At 45.6% G+C, this 24,215-nt stretch overlaps 1 protein-coding gene and 1 long non-coding RNA gene across 2 annotated transcripts; one reads left to right on the top strand and one right to left on the bottom strand.

The window, feature by feature from the left end:
* The first annotated feature begins 1,491 nt into the window (after positions 1-1,491).
* On the top strand, positions 1,492-8,429 carry LOC112110855. The gene is made up of 3 exons (XR_002908442.1): positions 1,492-1,579; positions 2,681-2,782; positions 7,291-8,429. It is a non-coding gene; the product is annotated as an uncharacterized LOC112110855 (long non-coding RNA).
* A 1,599-nt stretch (positions 8,430-10,028) lies between these two features.
* On the bottom strand, positions 10,029-23,693 carry TMEM268 (transmembrane protein 268). The gene is made up of 8 exons (XM_024206059.1): positions 23,317-23,693; positions 21,382-21,491; positions 18,521-18,628; positions 17,137-17,286; positions 16,318-16,428; positions 14,550-14,630; positions 12,601-12,777; positions 10,029-11,534 (listed from the first exon to the last, which is right to left on the bottom strand). The coding sequence occupies exons 1-8, from the start codon at positions 23,456-23,458 to the stop codon at positions 11,355-11,357; spliced, it is 1,059 nt and encodes a 352-aa protein (XP_024061827.1). The 5' UTR covers positions 23,459-23,693; the 3' UTR covers positions 10,029-11,354.
* Between the last annotated feature and the right edge of the window lie 522 nt (positions 23,694-24,215).

The following is a 24,215-nucleotide window of genomic DNA, read 5'->3' as shown; positions in this document are numbered from 1 at the left end:
GCCCGTAGTCACGGCCTGAAGCGTGTTGTACACAAACTTGTTTAATAAAGGTGATGTGGGGGTATTAAAAAAAAACCAAAAAACCTCATGAGGAAAAATGGCTGCTGTCTCAGCCCACAGGCAGAGTTCTAGTGGAGGTAGAACTCTGGGAGGCTACATTAGAGAAATCTGAGTCTCGTGCTAGATTAAGCCTCTCTCCTGTCATGGAGGTTCGTGGATAGGGTGGCCAACTTTCCAATGTCTGGCAATGAGACTCCCCCCCTGCCCCACCTCTTTCCCCAAAGCCCTGCCCCCTACTCACTCCTCTCCCTCCTCATCTCCAGCGTGAGCAGCCCCAAGGGACTTGCAAACCTGAGCCGCATGGGAGCGCAGGTCAGAAGAGGGCTGCGGCCACACGGGAGCAGCCTGGCAGCTCTGCTGGCAAGCTGGGACGTGGCCCTCCTGCCCAGCAGCCCCCCACCTCCCTCTGAGCTGTCTGCCCAGCAGCCCCCTTCCCCTCCGCTCAAGCCCTCCCCGCCCCGGCGCTGCCTGAGAGCACGGCCGGGGGAAGCACTGGCTGGCGGGGCAGTTCGCGTTCCTTCCCTCACGGGGAATGCTCCAGGCCTGCTGGGAACCACTTACCCTGCTCGCCATGAGCTCCCGCACTCTGTCCTCTGCCGCAGCCCTGCAAACTGTGCTCTTCAAAGGGGCAGTCCGCGGCCCGAGCTGGTGCATGTGTGCTGCTGCAGCAGCCGCCACTTCAGGGCCAGGTGATAGGCTGCCCGCGGTAACTGGACTTTTAGTGTCCGGTCAGTAGATCTGACTGGACGCTGCCAGGTTCCCTTTTCGACCGGACTCTCGAATCACGGAAACGGTGGAAGGAGGTGATAGGTTTGGGGGGGGGGGGGGAGGGCGCGGGGAAATACACGTGTGGACCACAGAGATCTTTGCTCTGGAAGGAAGACATGGGGGCAGGTGGACATTGGATGGACAACATAGGAGGAGGATCCAGCTTACCTCCATCCCTAAACTATACAGATAAACACTGCACCACGGCCACAGCCTCTGGTTTAGCTCAGAGACTGGGATTCAACACACACACACACCAGTGTTTTTAAGGAGGCAGAACCATGCTTGAGTAAGGGCTGATTCCTGGATCCCTCTGAGGCATCTGGAGCAAGTCCCGCAGCTTGAGCCAAATGCATCAATGGTGTAACTTCATGTAAGTCAATGGAGCTACAGCAGGGACCGCTGCTTCCATTTAGATACAATGGTTCTGCGTGCCTAACCAATCGCTGTATAACCTGGGCAATATACCGACGTAGGATAGATCAAAATCCAGGCCAGGGAAGGATCTGAACTCCACTCTTCACAGCCCTACCTGGAGGGCGCGACGGCAAAGATCTACACAACACCCTCTGGCCTTCGAGCCACATGACTCATGTTACTGGGGCAACGTCCGGGGAGGGAGGAAATAGCGTGGTAAAAAATAAAACCACAGCCCAGCTGAGTGTGAGAGACGAGCAGAGCCGGAGCCCGAGCAGCAGGAAAGCACAGCCTGGCTGGAGCGTTGCAGCGATGGTCTGAGTAATTATCAATGGTAAGGAAACCTCTTCAGACAAAGTAGAGCAGAGGGGGATGTTTGGTTTGTAAATCCATGTGTCTCCCCGACTATCACTGGTGCCCCAGTCGCAGGGAGAAGGATGATGAGGGAATTCTTTGAAATGCAGTCTGAGCTGCCAGGCCTTTGCTCAGCGTCTTTCCTTACATGGGTGTTGTCTTCACTGTTGGGGGGGAGGGACTGTTCCACAGTGGGGTATCCCAGCCGGGGACAAAAGGATATCTGTGATATCTGCTGTGTCACCCTGCAAGGGGAGGTAAAGTCCTATCAGCTGGTGCTCTCCACATCTTTCCCTTCCCACAATAACATCATATGCTTTGTCTAGCTGGATCTGGCGGGGGAGGGGAGAGAGTGTGTGTGGGGGGGAGGGGGTTACTATCTAATGAATAAAGCAAAACTTTGCTCATTCATTTAAAAACAATCATTAGGCCTGATTCTGAGCTCATTTACACGGGTGGAAAACAGGAGTCATTCCACGGCGTGTCTGTGGGTCTGAATGTGGACTTGCACCAGTGGGAATCTGGAATAATTTTGCTGAAGTGAATGGAATTACACAGGAGAAAACTGGAGTTAGTTAAGTGTGCAACTGGGCACATTTTGTCCAGTTGATACCAACTACCTTCACTTCTGTGCTTTTTGGCCAAGATCTCTTGTGGTATGAGTGCAAATCTCGCTCTCTCTGGGCTTCTTCTCCAGCCCTGACAGGAAATGGACTTGTATTAGCATAACACCTAGGTGCCCTAGTCCTGGAGCAGGACTCCATGGTGCTAGGTGCTGTACAAACACAGAACAGAAGGAAAGTCTTCGCCCCAAGCTTTTACCTTGAATGGTGTAACTTGATTCTATTGATTCTATTTGCTGATCATTTGTTACATCCCCCCGACTCCCACTATGCCTGCAAAGGTGACTCATTGGGTCCCTAGCTCAGGTAGAATCAGAGAGGAGGTGATTTGCTCCTGTGAACACCCCTACCACCCTGGTGCCTTGTGCAGCTTCTTTTCCCCCGTGCCCCACAGGGGCCAACAAATATTTGCCCTTAGCTTGAGGGATAAAAACTAATGGTCTCCTTTCTCTCTGCAGCCTGCAGGTATGTGGCAGCAAAACTTGGGAGCCTGTGTGGCCACAGAGATGAGGAGCCCCTTACCACCACGGCCCACCCAGCTGACCACAGCCAGAACCAAAGTAAGTGAAGGACTTGCTGGAGTTGTCATGAAGATTGCTGTGGTGGGGGAGAACAAGCATGCTAGATTAGAAAGGTGGTGTGATGCAGCAGGCTGGGACTCAGGTGAATTAGGTTCTATTCTTTGCTCTGCTACTAACCTGCTGCATGGCAGTGCCGTAGCTAGGAATGTAAGGTTGGGTGGGCTGCAAATTATTATGGACGGGCAATATCCCACCCCCACATTTCCTTACAGACACGGCTTTGGTTTTGGTTAGCTAAAGTCTTTTCAAAACTTGTCATTTTGCCCAGTAAGAGGCACCATTAAAAAAAAAAATCCCGGTACAAATTTACTTGAGCTGACCCACATACAGTCATAGGGATGGCTGGGTATATGCTGTGTGAGCACTTAGCGCCCTCAAGTTCCCAGATCTAGGGGGCTTCCTGTTCGACACCAAAATGTCTTATCACACACCAGGGTCAGTGGCAAACAGAGCTCTGATTTTCATTACCAAACTCAGCCCCACCCCCACCCCCACCCAGCATCAGTCAGAGGACGTTATTTAAAACACAGAAGTCAGCATGACTTGGCAGATGGCTCATACAAGACACAGGAGGCCTGGGGCTCTCCCAGCTGCCTGAAATTCAATACCTTGCTACTAGCCACTGAATCAGCGGGGACCCCCCCTCCTTTCTGATAAGCTCTTAGAGACGCAAAATATGGCTGTCGCTTGACAGACTTGCACTTTTATTCCTGTTAAATTGCTGCAGAATATACCCAGCATGCACCACTTTCCGATAAGATAAGGCTAAGTGAATTGCTGTCCTAACCCCTACTCAGGGGTCTTAGATTAAATTTTAAAACGTGGCAACAGTTGGATAGTAGATTGATGAGACTGAGGCACAAGAAGTGAGTTCCATAGATGGGCTCCAAATCATTTGCTCGAGCTCTGAGAGAAGCAGTGAGTGATGGGTTTACATGGTCAAGGTAATGAGCCTGATTCTCCTCTCACTTACACCAGTTTTACACCAGTGTAACTCAGTGGAGTTTGTCCTGATTTGATCTCGGGTAAGTAGGGTGACTACACAGCAAATGTGAAGAATCGGGACAGGGGTGGGGGTAATAGGAGCCTATATAAGGAAAAGATCCTAAAATCGGGACTGTCCCTATAAAATCGGGACATCTGGTCACCCTAAGTGTAAGTGAGCTCAGATCTTGTCAGTATCAACCTGTATTGCCCTATGCAGCAGCAGGAGGCGTGGCCATGAAGCCTATGCCAGCCGAGCTCTGTCGACATTGGTGGTGATGGGGGACTTCAACTATCCGGATATATGTTGGGAAAATAACACAGCGGGGCACAGACTATCCAACAAATTCTTGGACTGCATTGCAGACAACTTTTTATTTCAGAAGGTTGAAAAAGCTACTAGGGGGGAAGCTGTTCTAGACTTGATTTTAACAAATAGGGAGGAACTCGTTGAGAATTTGAAAGTAGAAGGCAGCTTGGGTGAAAGTGATCATGAAATCATAGAGTTTGCAATTCTAAGGAAGGGTAGAAGGGAGAACAGCAAAATAGAGACAATGGATTTCAGGAAGGGGATTGTGGTAAGCTCAGAGAGCTGATAGGTAAGGTCCCATGGGAATCAAGACTGAGGGGAAAAACAACTGAGGAGAGCTGGCAGTTTTTCAAAGGGACACTATTAAGGGCCCAAAAGCAAGCTATTCCGCTGGTTAGGAAAGATAGAAAATGTGGCAAAAGACCACCTTGGCTTAACCACGAGATCTTGCATGATCTAAAAAATAAAAAGGAGTCATATAAAAAATGGAAACTAGGACAGATTACAAAGGATGAATATAGGCAAACAACACAGGAATGCAGGGGCAAGATTAGAAAGGCAAAGGCACAAAATGAGCTCAAACTAGCTAAGGGAATAAAGGGGAACAAGAAGACTTTTTATCAATACATTAGAAGCAAGAGGAAGACCAAAGACAGGGTAGGCCCACTGCTTAGTGAAGAGGGAGAAACAGTAACAGGAAACTTGGAAATGGCAGAGATGCTTAATGACTTCTTTGTTTCGGTCTTCATCGAGAAGTCTGAAGGAATGCCTATCCTAGTGAATGCTAATGGGAAGGGGGTAGGTTTAGCAGATAAAATAAAAAAAGAACAAGTTAAAAATCACTTAGAAAAGTTAGATGCCTGCAAGTCACCAGGGCCTGATGAAATGCATCCTAGAATACTCAAGGAGCTAATAGAGGAGGTATCTGAGCCTCTAGCTATTATCTTTGGAAAATCATGGGAGACGGGAGAGATTCCAGAAGACTGGAAAAGGGCAAATATAGTGCCCATCTATAAAAAGGGAAATAAAAACAACCCAGGAAACTACAGACCAGTTAGTTTAACTTCTGTGCCAGGGAAGATAATGGAGCAAGTAATTAAGGAAATCATCTGCAAACACTTGGAAGGTGGTAAGGTGATAGGGAACAGCCAGCATGGATTTGTAAAGAACAAATCATGTCAAACCAATCTGATAGCTTTCTTCGATAGGATAACGAGTCTTGTGGATAAGGGAGAAGCTGTGGATGTGGTATACCTAGACTTTAGTAAGGCATTTGATACGGTCTCACATGATATTCTTATCGACAAACTAGGCAAATACAATTTAGATGGGGCTACTATAAGGTGGGTGCATAACTGGCTGGATAACCGTACTCAGAGAGTTGTTATTAATGGTTCCCAATCCTGCTGGAAAGGCATAACGAGTGGGGTTCCGCAGGGGTCTGTTTTGGGACCGGCTCTGTTCAATATCTTCATTAACGACTTAGATATTGGTATAGAAAGTACGATTATTAAGTTTGCGGATGATACCAAACTGGGAGGGATTGCAACTGCTTTGGAGGACAGGGTCATAATTCAAAATGATCTGGACAAATTGGAGAAATGGTCTGAGTTAAACAGGATGAAGTTTAACAAAGACAAATGCAAAGTGCTCCACTTAGGAAGAAAAAATCAGTTTCACACATACAGAATGGGAAGAGACTGTCTAGGAAGGAGTACGGCAGAAAGGGATCTAGGGGTTATAGTGGACCACAAGCTAAATATGAGTCAACAGTGTGATGCTGTTGCAAAAAAAGCAAACGTGATTCTGGGATGTATTAACAGGTGTGTTGTGAGCAAGACACGAGAAGTCATTCTTCCGCTCTACTCTACTTTGGTTAGGCCTCAGCTGGAGTATTGTGTCCAGTTCTGGGCACCGCATTTCAAGAAAGATGTGGAGAAATTGGAAAGGGTCCAGAGAAGAGCAACAAGAATGATTAAAGGTCTTGAGAACATGACCTATGAAGCAAGGCTGAAAGAATTGGGTTTGTTTAGTTTGGAAAAGAGAAGACTGAGAGGGGACATGATAGCAGTTTTCAGGTATCTAAAAGGGTGTCATAAGGAGGAGGGAGAAAACTTGTTCACCTTAGCCTCTGAGGATAGAACAAGAAGCAATGGGCTTAAACTGCAGCAAGGGAGGTCTAGGTTGGACATTAGGAAAAAGTTCCTAACTGTCAGGGTGGTTAAACACTGGAATAAATTGCCTAGGGAGGTTGTGGAATCTCCATCTCTGGAGATATTTAAGAGTAGGTTAGATAAATGTCTATCAGGGATGGTCTAGACAGTATTTGGTCCTGCCATGCGGGCAGGGGACTGGACTTGATGACCTCTCGAGGTCCCTTCCAGTCCTAGAATCTATGAATCTATGACATCGCTGTTTGTGACTGAAAAACGACGAGTTTTAAACAGACTTATTAAAAGCCAGGTGGGGTGGGGCTGCAGAGAGGCCCAGCATTGGAATCGCAGTTTAACAGGTGTCAGGTAAGTTGCCTTGGCAGTGGTATTTAAACTTCCCCTTTAAGATAATAGACTCATCTTCAGCTGGTGTAATCAGCCTCGCTCTGTTGGAATCAATGGATCTGCTTATTTCACTCACTGCACCATTCTAAATAATACCAACAAGAGCCCATTTTGCCGACGCTAGGAAGCTTCGCTGGCAGAGCTATTTAAGACTGAAAACATTTTCTAATGTAAATATGGCCTAATTTTCTCAGGGCTGGTCTTCACTAGACATTTAGAGCCACACCGCTAAGTCGCTCAGGAGTGGGAAAGAGCCACATCCCTCAGAGTTCGGCCAACCTAAGTCCCTGTGTAGACAGCGCTAGTTCGATAGACGAATTCTTCCGAGAACCTAGCTACTACCTCTTGGGGAGGCAGATTAACTACAGCAACGAGAGAACCCCTCCCGGCACTGTAGTGTCTACACTGAAGTGCTACAGCGGCACAGGTGCAGCGCCGCCGGTGTGCAGCTGTAGCATTTTAAGGGTAGACATAGCCTCAGCTTTACCCTGTTCTGTGTTACAATCTCCTGCTGTAAGGTTTGGAACGTAGCCTCTTGGCAAGCTGATGTTGAAGCTTTGTCCAGACGATGATAAGCCTTTTAACTCCCCCATTGCTGATTCCTCCTCTTTCCTCCGTTGCGCTTGTGTTTTCAGATGTAAACACGGTGGTATCAGAAGCCCCTCCCCAATTGACGGACGCAGTCACTAGGAACAAGGTGCTCGGCCCTGAACAGCCCTGCGGATCCTGAGGGTAGATGGCCTCAGGGCCCTCCTTGGAAGCCCTTGGCCTTCTTTCTCACTGACTCTGCGAGTGTCTTGGTCTGCTGGTGCTCCTGTTCCCCGGGGCTCGGAAATGTGTGTTCACCAGTCAATCCATCTTGCATTTGCTCTCTATACATTTGTATAACAGTATGAATTGTCCTTATTAACCCCTTGCCACAAGGGTTTCCCAGCATGAAAGACAAATTAAGTCCGACACTCAGCATCTGCTAGAACTGCTGCCTGCAAAACTCACTCCATGCTCTGTACTGGGGCCAGGGAGAATATGTTACCCTTCTCAATCTAATAACAAACCAAAGTCGTATTCAATACGTATATAGGGCCAAATACTGGTCTCATGTATACTGGTGTAACTTCAGAGTAACTTCACTGAAGTTAATAGAGTCAAATCCTCAGCCGGTATAAATTAGTATTGCTTCACTGATTGGAGCTATGCTGATTTGCACCAACTGAGGATCTGTACCAGAGTAGCCCTGAATTTACAGTGGTGTAACAGAGAACAGAATCTGGCCTTCAGGGCTAAAAATTGTCTCTAAAACGGTCATAAAGCAGAGAAACTCCATTGATTTCAATGAAGTTACTCTGGATCTACACTGAAGTAAGAGAGAGCAGAATTTGGCCCATGGAGGGAAGATACCACCCTTGCATGCGTGGATGGATCTGACCCTCGGTGATCCGATTTCTTTTCCTCTGGGAAGTTCTCCCTGTATTGTCACAGTGAGCAATGACGACAGATTCACAAACTCCTTTGTGTGGAGATGAACAAGTCCGAATCCTTCCTGTGCTACAAACCCACAATTCAACCAGCAATAAAGACTAAAATCAGAATGAAAGCAGGCGTGCTGTACATTTATGGCCTTTGGGTGTTGTCCCATTGGCGAGCATTTATTCCTTTGGAGTACACAGTGAATTATTTATTAGTTGTGTTACGGTTGCCGTGGAGGTCCCAGCCCAGATTACGGCCCCATGGTGTCTTACCATGTGTTTGCACACATAGTAAGAGATAGCCTGTGCTCCTGAATTGCTTACAGCCTATACAGAGAAGACAGACGGGGGGGTTGGGAGGGGAGGGATTCAGCAGTACTGTGAATGATTCCCCCTCATCCTTGGGTGCCCCCTGGGACCCGGGAGCTCCAGCACCAGGGCTACATCCCAATTCCCCTCTCAAAAAGGCTCTACGACAGGTTCTCTTGCCTCAATAATCCCTCTCCGGGGGAAGAGGGGACACTTTATTACAAAAACATAGTGCAAATAATCCCTAATAAACGTCCCAGAACATAGTCCACTGATCACTCCCTCATGCCCCATCCCAGGAAAATAGTCTTTAAAATCCCATCACATCTAGCTCACCAGCATAGCTCGTGCCACATTCCGGCATCATCCACCACACCTGGGCTCTTCACCTGTCCTCTCCAGTCCTTCTGCTAGGACGGCCTTCCAGCGGGAGTGCAGCCCCTTTTCTTCCCAACAGGAACCCCACTCCCACCACTAGCCTCTCTGCTGGGACATCCTCCTCACCAGGGGAACAGCATCACTCCCCAGTTCTGTTAACCTCTCATCTCAGACAGGCCGGCAAGGAAGCCCTTTCACTGCTCCCCTGGCTTCAGCCCTGCAGCCTCAACTCGCTGGCTTCGAAGTCGGCAGGAAAGTCCCTATGCTGCTCTACTGCCTTCAGCCTTCTCCAGCTTGGGGAGGTCAGCCATAAACCCCTCTGCTGTTCTTTAACCACCCGCTGCCCCGGGAACCTCTTACAGCTCCCTTCAAGGACCTCCTACCTCTCTGATTCTCCCTCTGGTGCCGCCCCAGACTCTTAATCAGCCAAACTGGGAGCACCAGTTCTGGTCTGAACCTGCTTCCTTTAAGGGCCAGCCACCCTAGGACAGGTACAGAGAGAGGAAGTGACTTGCCTGAGGTCAGTTGCTCACCCAGTATTAGCCCCAAAATATCCTGACTCCCAATTTAGTGCCCTGTCAAGACAACAAGAGGTAACATTTTCTATTTTGTTACCATACGCTGGTCTGTTGCAAGAGTTTCATGACAAAGACCCGCTCAGAACAATGCAGAACTTCCTGCCACGAGAAACTATTGAGGCCGGGGGTGAAATGCTCGCTGAAGTCATTGTTAAAAACTGCGGAGGAGCCAGGATTTCTCTGCAGAAAAAAAGGCTTCAAAAAAAGGATTGGACACTTACATGGAGAGCGCGAACCTCCACACTTCATTTAACAAAAAGTTATAGGGGACATAAACCGCACATTTCAGGGCATACACCAACGAGGAGAGTAAGGACGGAATTTCTCCTGGGAGCCGGTTACTTTTTAATTGTTCCCTATGAATTTTCTTGCCCCTTCATCAAAAACGTCTGGTAGGGACCCCTGTCGGTGACGAGATACTGAGCTGGATCACGCTAGTCTGATGTGGTCTAGCAGTTCCCATGTTCCTATGTAATAGGTGGAGCTTGGTTTAAATGAGATCTTTAAGTGCCTCCATGGAGCGGCAAATTACAAATGAATGTGTTTCATCGACAGAAATAAGCTATTCAGGGGACTTTACAATTAGAAATAACAGGGCAGGAGCACATCATTACAACTGTCTGTCTAGCCCCATATACCCTGATCGTCACTAGGACATCTGTGTGCCTAAGGCAGCTACTGCAATCTTACAGATACAGCCTGTCATGGTCGTGAGGTCATGTAAATCCCCATTGCCATTTGTACTGGATCAACTCCTCCATGGAACTATAGCCTTAAGTTTACCTGCTGAAACCAGATGATAGGGTCTGCAGTTGTCAGATGGATTCATATGGAAAGCACAAGCCATGTCTGACTTGTATGTTGATTGCCCATTCGTGGTTATTACTCCAGGACACAATTACTTGCATAATTTAAGCACTTCGTTCACTTGCCATTTATTAAATTAACCCAGTAACAAGCAGATACTTTGGTCTCCTGCTTAAAACTAATTCCTTTTCCATGTCATTTACAAATGATAGCATAAAAAAAAATACTGTCCCAAAACTGTAGAAAAGATGCTCAATAAAGGACTTTGCTTAAGATTTCGTAGTGTGTTTCATGTTGTCTGTCTTTTAAAGCACCTTCTGGAAGTTGTTCATCACCCCTAACTCCTGGTATAGTCAAAGGTGTGGGGGACATTTCTGATCATGCTCCTAGGTTAACAATTCTCCAGGTCAGAGGTAGTGACATCTTCTGTGTTTTGTACAGTGCTGAGTGCAGTGTCCATGCCTAGAAAATAACAAATACCAACAAAAGTCCCGAACAAATGGGATGCTAAGAGTTTGTGAGTTTCTGCCGGCGTGAGAGATGTTATGCTCTGATCTCCAGAGCCAAAGAAAATAGAGCATGTCTGTGCAAGAAAATAAAGATAATAGCCAGGTCATTTCCCTATGCTGGGAAAAATGCAAGGATCACACATGCATGATGAAAGGAACATGAGTGGGGTATAAAAGAGGAAACTTAACTAGCCATGATCTTGCCATGTTCCTTGCATTAAACATTCAACAATCTGAACTTTACATGCTGTGCATCATCCAGGCATGATCCTTACTTGCACTGTTCACAGCATGAGTTGATAGCTCATTACAAACACACATAAATGCAACTATTTGTACTGGATGGCCAACAGACCTGATGAGAAGTAAGGAAGTCATAAGCAGCATAATTCACTTCTTCACATGAGATTTGGCTCCTGTTCAAGAGGGCGGTTGGGCAGTTAGGTATCTGTCTCTTTTATTGTCTCTGAATGGGATTTTGAATATTTAACTTAAGTCATGTCCTCCACCTCATTACTGTCCTCTCATTGGTCAAAACAAATCCCTGATGCAGTTGTATCTCTCTCCGGGACTTCCCTATGCCCTGGCTTCTTCCATGAACCACTGTATTTGAACAGTATTAATTGCAACAACTCTTTCCAGGCCCCTCACGTCACCTGGCCTTGAACCAACAGTGTCCTGTGTCAAGCACATTTGTCTCTATGAACTGGCAAAGGCAGGGAATATTCATGTGTTCCACATGCCGTAACATGATGACCTGAGGGAGCTGACCACTAATCAAGAGTCTAATGTAATAGCCACTGAAGATCACCAACAGCTGCTGGGCCATCACCTGGAACAAGAATGAGATCAACATCAGAGGCACTCCACACATCAATACCTACACAGTGCCCATGGTGACAGAGTTCTAGGGTCAGCATCCATAGATAGATGAAGTGATAGAGTCTTGGGGCAATCATAGGAGTCAAAGATGAAAAAGACCTTTTAGATATTGGTGCCAATATCTCCTGCCAAGGAGACATCTTGTCCCCCAATCGATGATGTATTAGATATTAAATGATAACTCTTAATGCATTTCTCCTTACTATTCCTGATCCAGCCCCAAAACAGATGCTCCTACAACAGCGGATAGTGCAAAAGCCATCAAAGACCTTTTGTAGCTATATTTCTTGTATGAAAAATGGGATGAATAGAAATACTGAGGAAAGTCCCCGTAAATACTGAGGAAAGTCCCCATAAAGCAAGGGGATCCTGCTGTACTCATAAGCTTAAGTTTATCTGGGCCTGATTCATGTTTACATTTACACCATTCTGGCTATGTAAAGGGGTCTAAGTTACACTCACTTTACAGCGTACACACCTTTACACTGCCTTACTGCAAATGTGGATCAGGCCCTCTGTCCTTAACGGCAATATAAGTGAGGTTACTAGATGGCTCAAAGGAACGGTAATGGAACACAGTGATGGCTAGGTCACTGCTTCAAATACAGCTCAGGTCAACAGTGGCAGAACATTATTACCATCCAAGAGCCATGTTGGGGCCTATGTGAAATGATTCAGCGTGTTGGTGTCAACCTCACAGAACAGTCCCCACCCTTGTTATTAGCTGACAGGCCCAGCTGAGGGGCCAAGGACTAAGTGGGCCATGGAGACTGAACAACCTCATCCTACCAGGGAGTCAGGGCTGAGCCAAGTTGGCAGGGATGGAGTGGTGGCAAGCCTGGTTCGCCACAGCTCATATTGTAGCTGTTCTACAGATAGCTAGAGGGCTTCTGTTTCCAGGGCTGTCACCAGCACTAAATTCACTCAATAGCTCTGTACAGTAAATCAAACCCATCCCATTGAAGCTTTCTTGCTAAATCAGAGAGAAAACATTTGCTGCTTAGCCTCCAAGTTACCTCTGGAGCTCCCTCTGGAATGAGATGGAGCAGTTCACTGCATGCCAGAGTCCTTTTCTTGTCACTGGGTAGAAGAGGCGACTCTTCAGACGAACTCTCCTCTCCTCTTCCCTGACCCGACTGGATCACTGTTTCCATAGTGACACAGAACTGGTCCAGATTGTGCCTCAGGGCTGACTGAAAAACACAAGGAGAGGTCTTGGGATCTCCAAAGGTGGGCAGCATTGTCTTTCTGCCTTTCCTCTCTGAGTAGCTGGCAAGTATAATTTATAAGGTCTGGTGCTGCACAGTTATCAACAATTATCCACCCAGGAAAGAAGGGCATGAAAAAGATGTACGTTTGGCAGGAGATTCGATTTTTATCGGTGAATGTCAGTAACGTCAACTTCACTGCACGCACACACACACACACACACACACACACACACACACACACACACACACACACACACACAAACCAATGAAAAACTATTTCCATCCATATTAATAGAAATTTACTAATAGGCAAAGTACAAAAAATGCTGCTGGAGAATTACTGTCTGATGTAAGGATATTTACTTCCTATGTTTTGACATACGATGTTGACAATTAATGTTTTAACAGTCATCAAAGCTTTAACTTTTTGTATCTCAACACCTCCTGTCCTTAAATAATTATTGTCTGACTCCAGCCTACTGTATTGTCTGGCACCCGCCCCCATAATTTTCTGCAAATGAGAACATTTAAATCAATAGACCTCAAAAAAGTGCTTAAAAATAAACATCAATATTATCTGTCAAAATTATTTTAAAAAATAAACACCAAATTCTGCCCAGCCTAAAAATAGGTTAAAGCCACCCACACTGCTTTGAGCTAGGAACTGCATTTCATCAGGTGGTGCATCTAACACGTGCTGTGCGTCTAGCATAGAATTTAACCTCCCTGCAGGAGGGACTAGGTCTATGTCTTGTACAGCACCCAGGATTACAGATCAGGTTGTAAACCTCCTACTCACATTGGTCAGCAGTATCTCACACAAGTAAACCCAGTCATTTCAGCTATGTTACTTGTGTGACTAACTGCGCACCCTCAAGACATTCACAGACCAGCCCTAAGCAAATAATAAAAAATAATGCTTTTGTCTGAAACGTGGGATGCCTGTTAGGTTGTTCAGTTTGCTTGTCACATTCCGCCCATTGCTGCATCCGTCGCTTCTCCAGTGGGACTTCTTCAGATTTCAGAGGATTACAGGAGTGGGGATTTGAAACGCACACTGGGACGTGGGCTCATAACCAGCAATGACACTCCAGTGTGGAATTTACATATTCATGCACATCCTAGAGGAAAAGAGCTAGAGCAGTTTTCGAAGGGATTAGATTATATAACCTTAGTCAAACAGAATCGTCTCTTACTCCTTGAGCTGTCCCATTGATTTCAGTCGCACGGCTCAGGAAGTTAGGTACTACTCAGTGTGAGTGAGGGATCAAAATCTGGCCCTGATTCTTGTTCATTTTCTTTCATTACATTTTTACGTTTCATTATCAAGGGACAGATTTTGAGAAACGCGGGCACCCAGTTGCACATGTGAACTGGACACGTATGCATACAATTGATTTGTGACTCGCATTTCTAACAATCTGGCCCTAGATGAAGAAATTTACAACAGGGCCTGATCACAAGGAAATTCAAACAGGCAATCCTTTTTATTTTTATTAGATTCACTTTCAGATCAACACACAGAGCTCAATTCGCCACCACACTTTGTGCTGTTCCAGTGATGCAAAGCAGTCACAAACCCAGCTCAGCTGGCTGGTGAAGCCATGTTTCTGGCTGTTTTGTGTAACTAGAGTGGGGTAAGACAACCAGAGTATACTTGGGAACCTGACCCATGCACTATACCCCTCATTTCTTCCGAATCCTAGAGGTTGTATGTAGCACAGTCAGCTCGGATTGCTCCAAGCATCGTTTACCTGGTGGTTTCTCTTCCGTTCTGTAATATAGCCTGCTAAGGAGTGACGACACTGCTCCAGGTTGAAATGGACAAAGCAAAGCTGATGATGGTGGGGGATGTTAAGGAAGGAGCATTTTACAGGACAGACACCAATACAATTCCTCAATGCTCCATCTTTTGAGCTAGCAACGTATCTATCTGTACCCACTGCCTGCCAGTCTGGGGACTTCGGAGACAAGACACAGCTTCCACAGGCAAAGATTGGGACGGCCTATCTGCTTGTGCTGGAGGGACACACCTAGGAACTGGACTGGCATGCCGGGGTGACCAACTTCTGGCCCCAAAGAGCCGACACTGGGCTGGTCTCATTACTGCCCAGGATGCTATCCAGCTGGACAGGAGAGTGGTTGGATGCATAGACAGGGATACCAGCCCTACAACCTGAGCTCCAGCCCCACTGCCCTGGTCAGGTCTGTGGGGAGACTATGGTGGAGGTATTTCTTGTCTGGGGGTTTTAGTGGTTGTTCTGGGAGGGCTGGGGCCTTATTTATTTATTTTCTCTGAGACCTTCACCTGTTCCCCTCCCCTTCTTTTAAATGACCTCTGTCTGGTCCAGGGAATAGACTGTGGTTTATTTTTACGTAGTCCTTGATTTTCTGTACTTGTGACCTAATAACCCGGAAGTTGCTGGTTTTGTGCTCCCAGACAGATTGAGGCCCCAGTCACTAAGAAACTAGGACCCACTGATGCTTGTGGGTGGTGGCCACGGAGTCCCTGAGGAGGGAAAAATGAGGTGCTCCATAATTTTGGGGATTGCGGGGGGTACACATCTATAGTCTTGCTTTGCATGATCAAGGGAATTCCAAAGCAATATGAAAGCTGAGAAAAGATATAGTCAAACACTGGAGTAAGACGGACAAAAATATACATCCTTGGGCCTAGTTCTGCTCTCTGACAAGCCCAGCACACATGCACAGAGCCAGAGCCTATTCCATTAGCCATCTTGATTAGTTAAAAGTGTAGCCAGGTTTGTCCAAACATCTAGTTCAAGTTCTCAAGTGTGTCACCCTCACCTTCAAGACTTTGCATAACTCCCCTCCTGCTTGCATCTCTCCTAATTTCTTCCTACTCCCCTCTCAGCTCTTGGTTTCCTTTCCATTTCTAATCATTGTGCCTTCTCCCATGCTGCCTCTTATGCTTGGGGGGGGGGGAGTCTTTGTTTTCTTGTCCCCTTCTTCAACCCCCTTCTTCAACTGCACGTCTTCCAAGCTCTTGTGCGATAATCCACAAAAGTCTGAGACTCACTTTCGTTTGGTCCTCTGGGCCTAAATTTTTAGACCTACTAATTTGGTGTCCCTCTATGTTGGGGGCAGGGGGCAATTTGAGACGTCTTAAAGAGGCCCAATTTTCTAAAAGCACTGAGCACTCATCCTCTTAAAATCAGGCCCCTTTAAAGTGTCTGAGTAGGGCATGCAGAGTCAGGAGGCACTTGTGAAAATGGTGTATTAGGTGCCTTAATGAGTTTGTCTTCACAACATAGAGTGTAAGCTCTAGGGGCAGGGACCACATGTTCCTTTATATTTGTACAGCCCTGAGCCCACTACTGGCACTCAACAAATAATAAAGAAGCCCATTGAACTCAGTTGGAGTCATTCTCTTCAGTGGGTCAGGCCCCTGATATAAAAAAAAACTCTGGAGAGCCTCTTTGATGAGAAGACTGATGATAAATACCTCCATACCTGCAGGCACCAGCAATGAGGGGAAATTGTCTCACCCAGAAAGGATACCTGTAGAATGTTCTGGTGTCTGTCCATGGCATCTGCAACCCCCAGAAGTAAGTTGTGCTTCATGAAGACTTCATTGGCAGCTGCCAGCCTCACATCAGTATTCACGTGTATCTGTTAAATAACAGAGAAGATGTTAGCATGTCCCACGGTGACTTTCCAGGCCAGCCTGTAACCAGGAATTTTAAAGAGTCAGTGACTCTGATGGTCCCAAAGTCCTAAGTCCCTGAAAACAAAGCAAAGAGAGAAACTATCCATTTCAGGTAGTCTTTTCAGAGGCGCTCAACTCTGGCCTAACTCTGCTGCCATTGAAGGAAGTTTACATACCAGGACTATTCAACCAGAGTTCTCACCACAAAATGTGATATAATCCCAGAAGTTAGAGAGGGAAATGACTTGTAAAATCATTGTACCTGTTCCTTCCCCCACCAGTCAGTTCAGGATTATCTCAGACAGTCCTGTATATCTTCCAGTCTAGGTTTCAATATCTCAGACAATGGAGCTTCCACTTTCTTTGGAAGATTAAGTCTATAGCTCTCATCATTCGGCGCTTGATCCAAAGTCCATCATAGTCAATGTAAAGACTCTCATTGACTTCAGTGGGCTATGGATCAAGCCCTAGGACTTTTATTTTTTCTGATATGCAGCCTAACTTTATTTTTGCACCCCATTGGTTATTCTAATTATACTGTGCCCATTCTAAAATATTCTGTCCCTTCTTGGCAATTATGCTCTTCAAATACTTCTAGACAATTACCTTGTTCCCTAACTGTTTGCTTGGAAAGAAATACATAATTGAACACGTGAAAAATTTCTCCTTACCTTCCTTTGATGTTGGTCAATAATCAATATAACAACTATAGTGACTGCTATGGCAGCCAACGTCACCAGAATGCTGACTTCCCAGTGGCACCCAAAGGAATACAGCTGCATGGTGGAGTAAATATTTGCCCAGATTGAGATGTAGAAAATCTGAAAAGACCCAGAGAGACTCAGAAAACAATACTCACAAAAATAGCGAAAGCAGAAGAAAGGTCAAGAGAACAAGAAAGTTCCCTTCTCATAAATTAGATAAACTACCAGGGATTTTCTGAGAGGTAATGGACAAAAGGTCCTTCTAATAAGAATCATGGGGGAGAGAGAGGTCTAGAATGAGAGTTGGGATTGAATGAGCTCCTGATCATCAAAGACAGCAGATGAATTCTTGATGGTGTTTCATACTTAGGATTTCAACCAAGTTCCTACATTTTTAGTAAGAAACAGATTCCCCCGGGTGTATTGATAATAATACTTATTATAGTCACTGTGTTTATAAAGTTCCCACACCACGATGGGTACAGCCAAGACAGTTAAAATACAATAATGCAAAAACGATGTACAGTGGCACCTGCCTGAAGGGACCACTCTAGGGACTAATGAAGGCAATGAGTCATATTCATTTGGGGATACCTTGGAGTGGTATCTTAAGACAGGACGTTGCCTGATGGAACGTATAGATTAGAGATGGACTGAAAGATAGGTATGATACAGCGTGGTACAATGTTATATGGGATAGATAGATAAATTAGACAGGTTAGATCAATAATACCAAACAGAAAAATATTAAAAATCTAAACACTGCAGCATTAGCGAAAATACAATGGCTGACATTAAAAAATACCTCTGACTATTCATGTGTTCATGAAAAGGGGCCTGAAAGATGGTGAAAATATAATTGAGTCCCATTTTAAGACTCCTCGGCCCTGCCAGAGAAGTGAGAAGACCTCAGGGTAAATGAGAATGAGGTCCAGAGTGTTTTCAGATGATGTCTGAGAGCTGAGAAGGATGGGCTGAGGCAGATGCTTCCGGTAAATGAGTTCCATCCCCATTAAAGCCACCACAGCGAAAGCTTTGCTAACTGGCAGCCTGTGGTGGGACTCCTGAAAAGCTGGCAGTGTGCATACCTGCCTTATTATACAGCAATCTCTGCAAGATGGGATTTTCAATGGGGCCTCAGGGAGTTAGGTGCTCAACTCCCACTGAAAGTCAATAGGGGTAGGACACTTAACTCCCATTTGTGCCTTTGAAAATTCAATCCCGTCTCCAAACTCCCATTGAAATGGCACCTAACTCCCTTAGGCTCCTGTGAAAATCCCCAAGGCAATTTTCATTGTACATCAGTAACGGCACATACCAATTAACCTCAATGAGAGGCCGTGATCCTTACCACAGCAATGGCTATCCCAAAAGCTCTGGAGTTGTAGAACATGTATCTTCTTACTTCAGGTTCCAGAATGGCATTTTGAATTAAATTCCTCCACTGATCCATTGTCATCTGTTCAGAAATCAAAAAACAAACAAATCCCACTCACTTTTTCGTGCAGATCTCTAAGAACAATCAGAAAGAGAGTTGAATGGCAATAGCCAAGAGCCAGGTCAGCATTTCACATGATTAGATTATGAGATTGGAGATTCAATGGGATTGGCCTGTGTCCCAGACTCTGCCTCCAAACAAGGAACGTTGGCCCAAATTCTGAGCTCATTTATATCGGTATAACAGAGAAAAATCTGGCCTAAAAAAAGCCTATTTGTGCCTCAATTTCCCCATTTGTAAATGATACCACCAACCTTTGTAAAGTGCTTTGAGATCCTCATGCTTTCTGTATAACTAAGGATACACCTACCTGCAGAGTTGCAGCAGTTGCAGAAATTTTACTGATGGGATCTTAAACCGATTTAGTTAAACCAGTGCAAAAGGCTGTCTGAACATTCTTATATTGGTTTAAATCAAACTTATTTCGGTTTAGCTGAAGTCAGTCAGGAACAAGTTTAAGCAAAAGTGAAATAAGCCCCTCGTAAACTGAAATAAGAGAGTCCACACAAGGGTTTGCACCATTTAACTAAAGAGAGTGTGTGTGTGTGTGTGCGTATGAATGATATGATATGAAACTGCAAAAGGATGCATCATGGGAGCTCATGTCAGACCAAGATCATATCTAAAGGTGAGAGTTTGCCATGCTGTGTCCATCACAGACACCTCCAGCTCTGCTCCATCCCTTTCTGTCTTCAGCACAATGAATGGTTTGTATAATTGCTCACTGACCCTTGGCAAGCATGTTACTCAAGTCTCTCTCTCCACTAACAACGGGCCCATACTTGGTCCCATTTGAGCCACTGGGAGTTTGACCATTGACTTCAGTAGGAGCAAGATTGGATCTTTTAGTGCTAAGATCAGGTCTTTTAGTGAAACAGATTGGAGAATCATAGAATCGTAGGACTGGAAGGGACCTCGAGAGGTCATCTAGTCCAGTCCCCTGCACTCATGGCAGGACTAAGTATTATCTAGACCATCCCGGACAGGTGTTTGTCCAACCTACTCTTAAAAATCTCCCATGATGGAGATTCCACAACTTTCCTAGGCAATTTATTCCAGTGTTTAACTATCCTGATAGTTAGGAAGTTTTTCCTAATGTCCAGTCTAAACCGCCCTTGCTGCAGTTTAAGCCTATTGCGTCTTGTCCTAGCCTCAGAGGTTAAGGAGAACATTTTTTCTCCCTCCTCCTTGTAACAACTTTTTATGTACTTGAAAACTGTTATTATGCCCCCTCTCTCTCTGTCTTCTCTTTTGCAGACTAAATAAACCCAATTTTTTCAATCTTCCCTCATAAGTCATGTTTTCTAGGCCTTTAATCATTTTTGTTGCTCTTCTCTGGACTTTCTCCAATTTGTCCACATCTTTCCTGAAAAGTGGCACCCAGAACTGGGCACAATACTCCACTGAGGCCTACTCAGAGTGGAGTAGAACGGAATAATTACTTCTTGTGTCTTGCTTACAACACTCCTATTAATACATCCCAGAATTATGTTTGCTTTTTTTTGCAACAGTGTTACACTGTTAACTCATATTTAGCTTGTGATCCACTATGAACCCCAGATCCCTTTCCACAGTACTCCTTCCTAGGCAGTCATTTCCCATTTTGTATGTGTGCAACTGATTGTTCCTTCCTAAGTGAAGTACTTTTCATTTGTCCTTATGGAATTTCATCCTATTGACTTCAGACCATTTCTCCAGTTTGTCCAGATCATTTTGAATTTTAATCCTGCACTCCAAAGCACTTGCAACCCCTCCCAGCTTGGTATCATTCACAAACTTTATAAGTGTACTCTCTATGCCATTGTCTAAATATTGAACAGATATTGAAGATATTAAACAGAACCAGACCCAGAACTGATCCCTGTGGGACCCCACTCGTTATGCCCTTCCAGTTTGACTGTGAACCACTGATAACTACTCTCTGGGAATGGTTTTCCAACCAGTTATGCACCCACCTTATAGTAGCTCCATCTAGGTTGCATTTCCCTAATTTGTTTATGAGAAGATCATGCAAGACAGTAACAAAAACCTTACCACCACTTCCCCACCATCCTCAAGACTTGTTACCCTGTCAAAGAAAGCTATTAGATTGGTTTGACACGATTTGTTCTTTACAAATCTGTGCTGACTGGTACATATCACCTTATTATCTTCTAGGTATCTGCAAATTGATTGTTACGAGCTGCAGGACTTGTTTACATGCACCGGTTTAAAATCACACCAGTTCAAATGACTCAACTCCGCATGTAGACAAGCCCTGAGTTATACAGAGCACTTATCACCAGAGGATCTCAAAGCACTATCATTGTACTTTGTAATATCACTTTCTCAGACACAGCTGAAATTTATACACACCCAACCTCTCTGAAGGCAATAAGTTGTGATGATTGGGCTAAGCCAATGTGACTGCAGGGCAGCGATGCAGACAGTCAAACGGGGTAGAGGAGTGCAACACCTTGCTACCCTCCATGATGCAGCACTTAGATGGCCGAATAATTTAGATATCGACTTGTGATGCACACGAAAGATGACTGAAGTCAGTAGGATTGCCCAGGTGTAAGTGATAGCCCTCTTCCTATAGGCCGTCTATACTTCTGAGTGACAGATATGAAGTAGACCCTGATTTCTTGTAACAGGTGCAAGTGACACAGGCATAAAAATACCCATCACCCCGGTAAGCCATCAAGTAGCCAGGTTCCCGGTGAGGAGCTAACCTGAATTCCAAAGGTCTTCAGTTTCTCTGCACAAAGCTCCATATCAAAGAAGGTGGAAGAGCAGGTATTGCTAGCAGTGAGAACCATGAGCACCTGGCCATTGTGAAACTCTGCAAAAAGAATCGGAGGAGAAGGCTGGGTGTGATCATAAGGGACTGCTCTGTGGTGTGTTTTCCTCATGAGTGCTGAAGTGGGCTTGCAAATTGAGGAAGTGGCAGATTGCGCTGAGAAGCTCTCAGCATGTGGCGGACTCTGAATTCTTCCTCAATCGTTTCTAAGAAAATCACAACCCGAAGAGCTGCGCAGCCTTCTGGCTATATTGGAGGGACCAAGGGCTGAAAGGTAAGGAGACCAAATCCTACGTGTGCCCAAAGAGGAAGTGATCTGACCTGGGAAGGGATCATGTGCCAGTCCAGTGGGTGACAAGACAATGGATTCCACCCACTCAAAACAGCTGTGAAGATCTGTGACAAATGGCTTTAAGGCCCAGCTCCTTGAAAGCATTTAGGAGCCTAACTCCCATTGATTTCAATGGTATCTAGGTGCCTAAATACCTTTGAGAAACTAGGCTTAAGGCACTGCTGTCTTGGCAGAGGATAAGGCCGAGCACTGTAGAGTCTACCCCACCCCCTCCTACCCGTGGCACACCTCGCCCCACCCTCTGCACCAGCTCTACCCCACCCGCGGATTCCCCTGTGTTGGGTAACAACAAGGAAGCTAAATTCCTTCTCACACAAAGGTGTGGCCCATCCAGATTAAAATCCATGGAATAGGCATATTTCAAGACCTGTGGGGTACGTGAATGAAACCATGTTCTACGTGTTTGCTGAGATGAACTACATCATCAGAAAGCGAGCAGTCTGGTCTAGTAGCGCAGGAGCAGGAGTCGGCAAACCTGGGTTCTATTCCGAGCCCCGCCGCTAACCCACTCTGTGACCTTAGGCAAGTTACTCAGGACAAAGGCTAATAATTTTGAGTGCCCAGTTTTAGCCCCAGTGATTTTCAAAGGTGCTGGGCAACTTCAGTTGAAGCCAAAGGGAGCTGTGAGTGCTCAGCACCTCTGCAAATCAGGCACTAGCTACTAGATGTCTTAAACTGGGCAAACCAGAAACAGAGACGCTCAAAATGAATGGACCCTTTTTAAAACGTTTACATGGCTTCATTTCCAGATGAGCTGAGCACCTGCAGCTCCCACTGATGTCTTTTAAAGTCACTTTGAAACCTTGGGCCCTGATCCTGCAGCTGAATCTGCACAGGGCAACCACCTGGCGAGCTATGCATGAAACATGTGCTATCGGAGCGAATTGCTATTATTGTATCAGATGGACACGGAACTTTAGTCCATTTCTAAAGGAGTGTTGTGTTAAGCAACATAAACAGAGCAAGGCTTTGTCAGTCACTTTACAAATCCAGGCTAAGATCTTCACAAGCGATTTATGACTTTGGGTGCCCCAACTGAGATGCCTTAAAGGGGTCTAATTTTCAGCAGGGCACTCCTGAGAAGCAGGCCTCTTTAAGGTGTACCACATTGGGCTCCCCAAACTTGGGGTACCCAAAATTACTAGCCACTTTTTTGTAATTCTTGGCCATGGGGTGTGTTCTTTATTTTTGCTTAATTACACCTTTACCCCGATATAACGCGGCCCAATATAACACGAATTCAGATATAGCGCGGTAAAGCAGTGCTCCGGGGGGGCGAGGCTGCGCAATCCGGCAGATCAAAGCAAGTTCGATATAACGCGGTTTCACCTATAACGCGGTAAGATTTTTTGGCTCCCGAGGACAGCGTTATATCGGGGTAGAGGTGTATTATAATGGTTATATTTCTTCAATTGAAAATGAGCAGCCCTAAAAAAAAATGTAGCTTCTCTTAGTTCAGTGCCACCTGATTCAGAAGGTCATTGTTGCAATCAATAGTTTGAGCTATTTGCTTACCTTTCACCCAGTGAAGGGAGCTGTCATCTGCATGGGTCCCACAGTAGGAGATGGGACTTTGTTTCTCAGCTCCGTCTGCTTGGCTTTCACAGGCCATGGTGAAGAAACGGGCTTCATGCGGATCGCTGTCTCCTGCAGTCATAAATCCAACACTCTATATTCACAGTTCTTCCCCTTTCCTCTTTTACTGCATAGAAACACCCAGTTAAATCTAAGTGAACACATAAAAAGACTGTTCTCCTTGCTGTGGACTAGATGGTGATACTCTTATTCACACTGAAGAAAAGTCCCATTAATTTGCTTGTGATGTAATATATGACTTGACTTGAGCAATGGACTCACAATCTTGCCCGCAAGGAGGAAGAGACATGACATCACCTTGCACAAAAAGCCCTTGCAGCACAGCTGCCTACAAACTCTTAGGAGCACTGTGGACTCTGCTCCTGATGGACTATGCCCAAATGATTAATGGAGTACTCTTGGGTCAGCTCCAGAGTCCTCATGAATAAAGCATCCCCATGTCATCCCCATGTATATGTATGCTGCTTCAGGCATGGGTGCCAGGCGTCCACACCTCCCGTCTATGAGGCAACAGCCCTCTTTGTTCATGGGAAAAGCTGTCCTTTAATTAAACACGATCATGCACATTTTGTAGGCAATTAATCCACAAATAGGCCTCTCCTGAGCCTGTTGAAGCCAGTGGGGAGCTTGGCCATTTTCTTCCATGGGAGAAGGATCGGGGGCCAGTGAGAATATACATTATTGATGCTTTGAAGCAGCCAAGTCACTGAACTGTAAATATTGGACACTGAGCAGGTGCATCATAATGGACTACTGCGTGAGAAAGAGAAAACCAATTCAGATAAGAAATGATGATACAGTGATGGGAACATTACAAA

This window comes from Terrapene carolina, unplaced genomic scaffold (genome assembly GCF_002925995.2).
Source record: "Terrapene carolina triunguis isolate 2854851 unplaced genomic scaffold, T_m_triunguis-2.0 Scaffold238, whole genome shotgun sequence".
Taxonomy (NCBI): Eukaryota; Metazoa; Chordata; order Testudines; family Emydidae; genus Terrapene; species Terrapene triunguis.
Note: the sequence above shows the minus strand (reverse complement) of the source record. Positions and strands in the feature narration are given on the sequence as shown.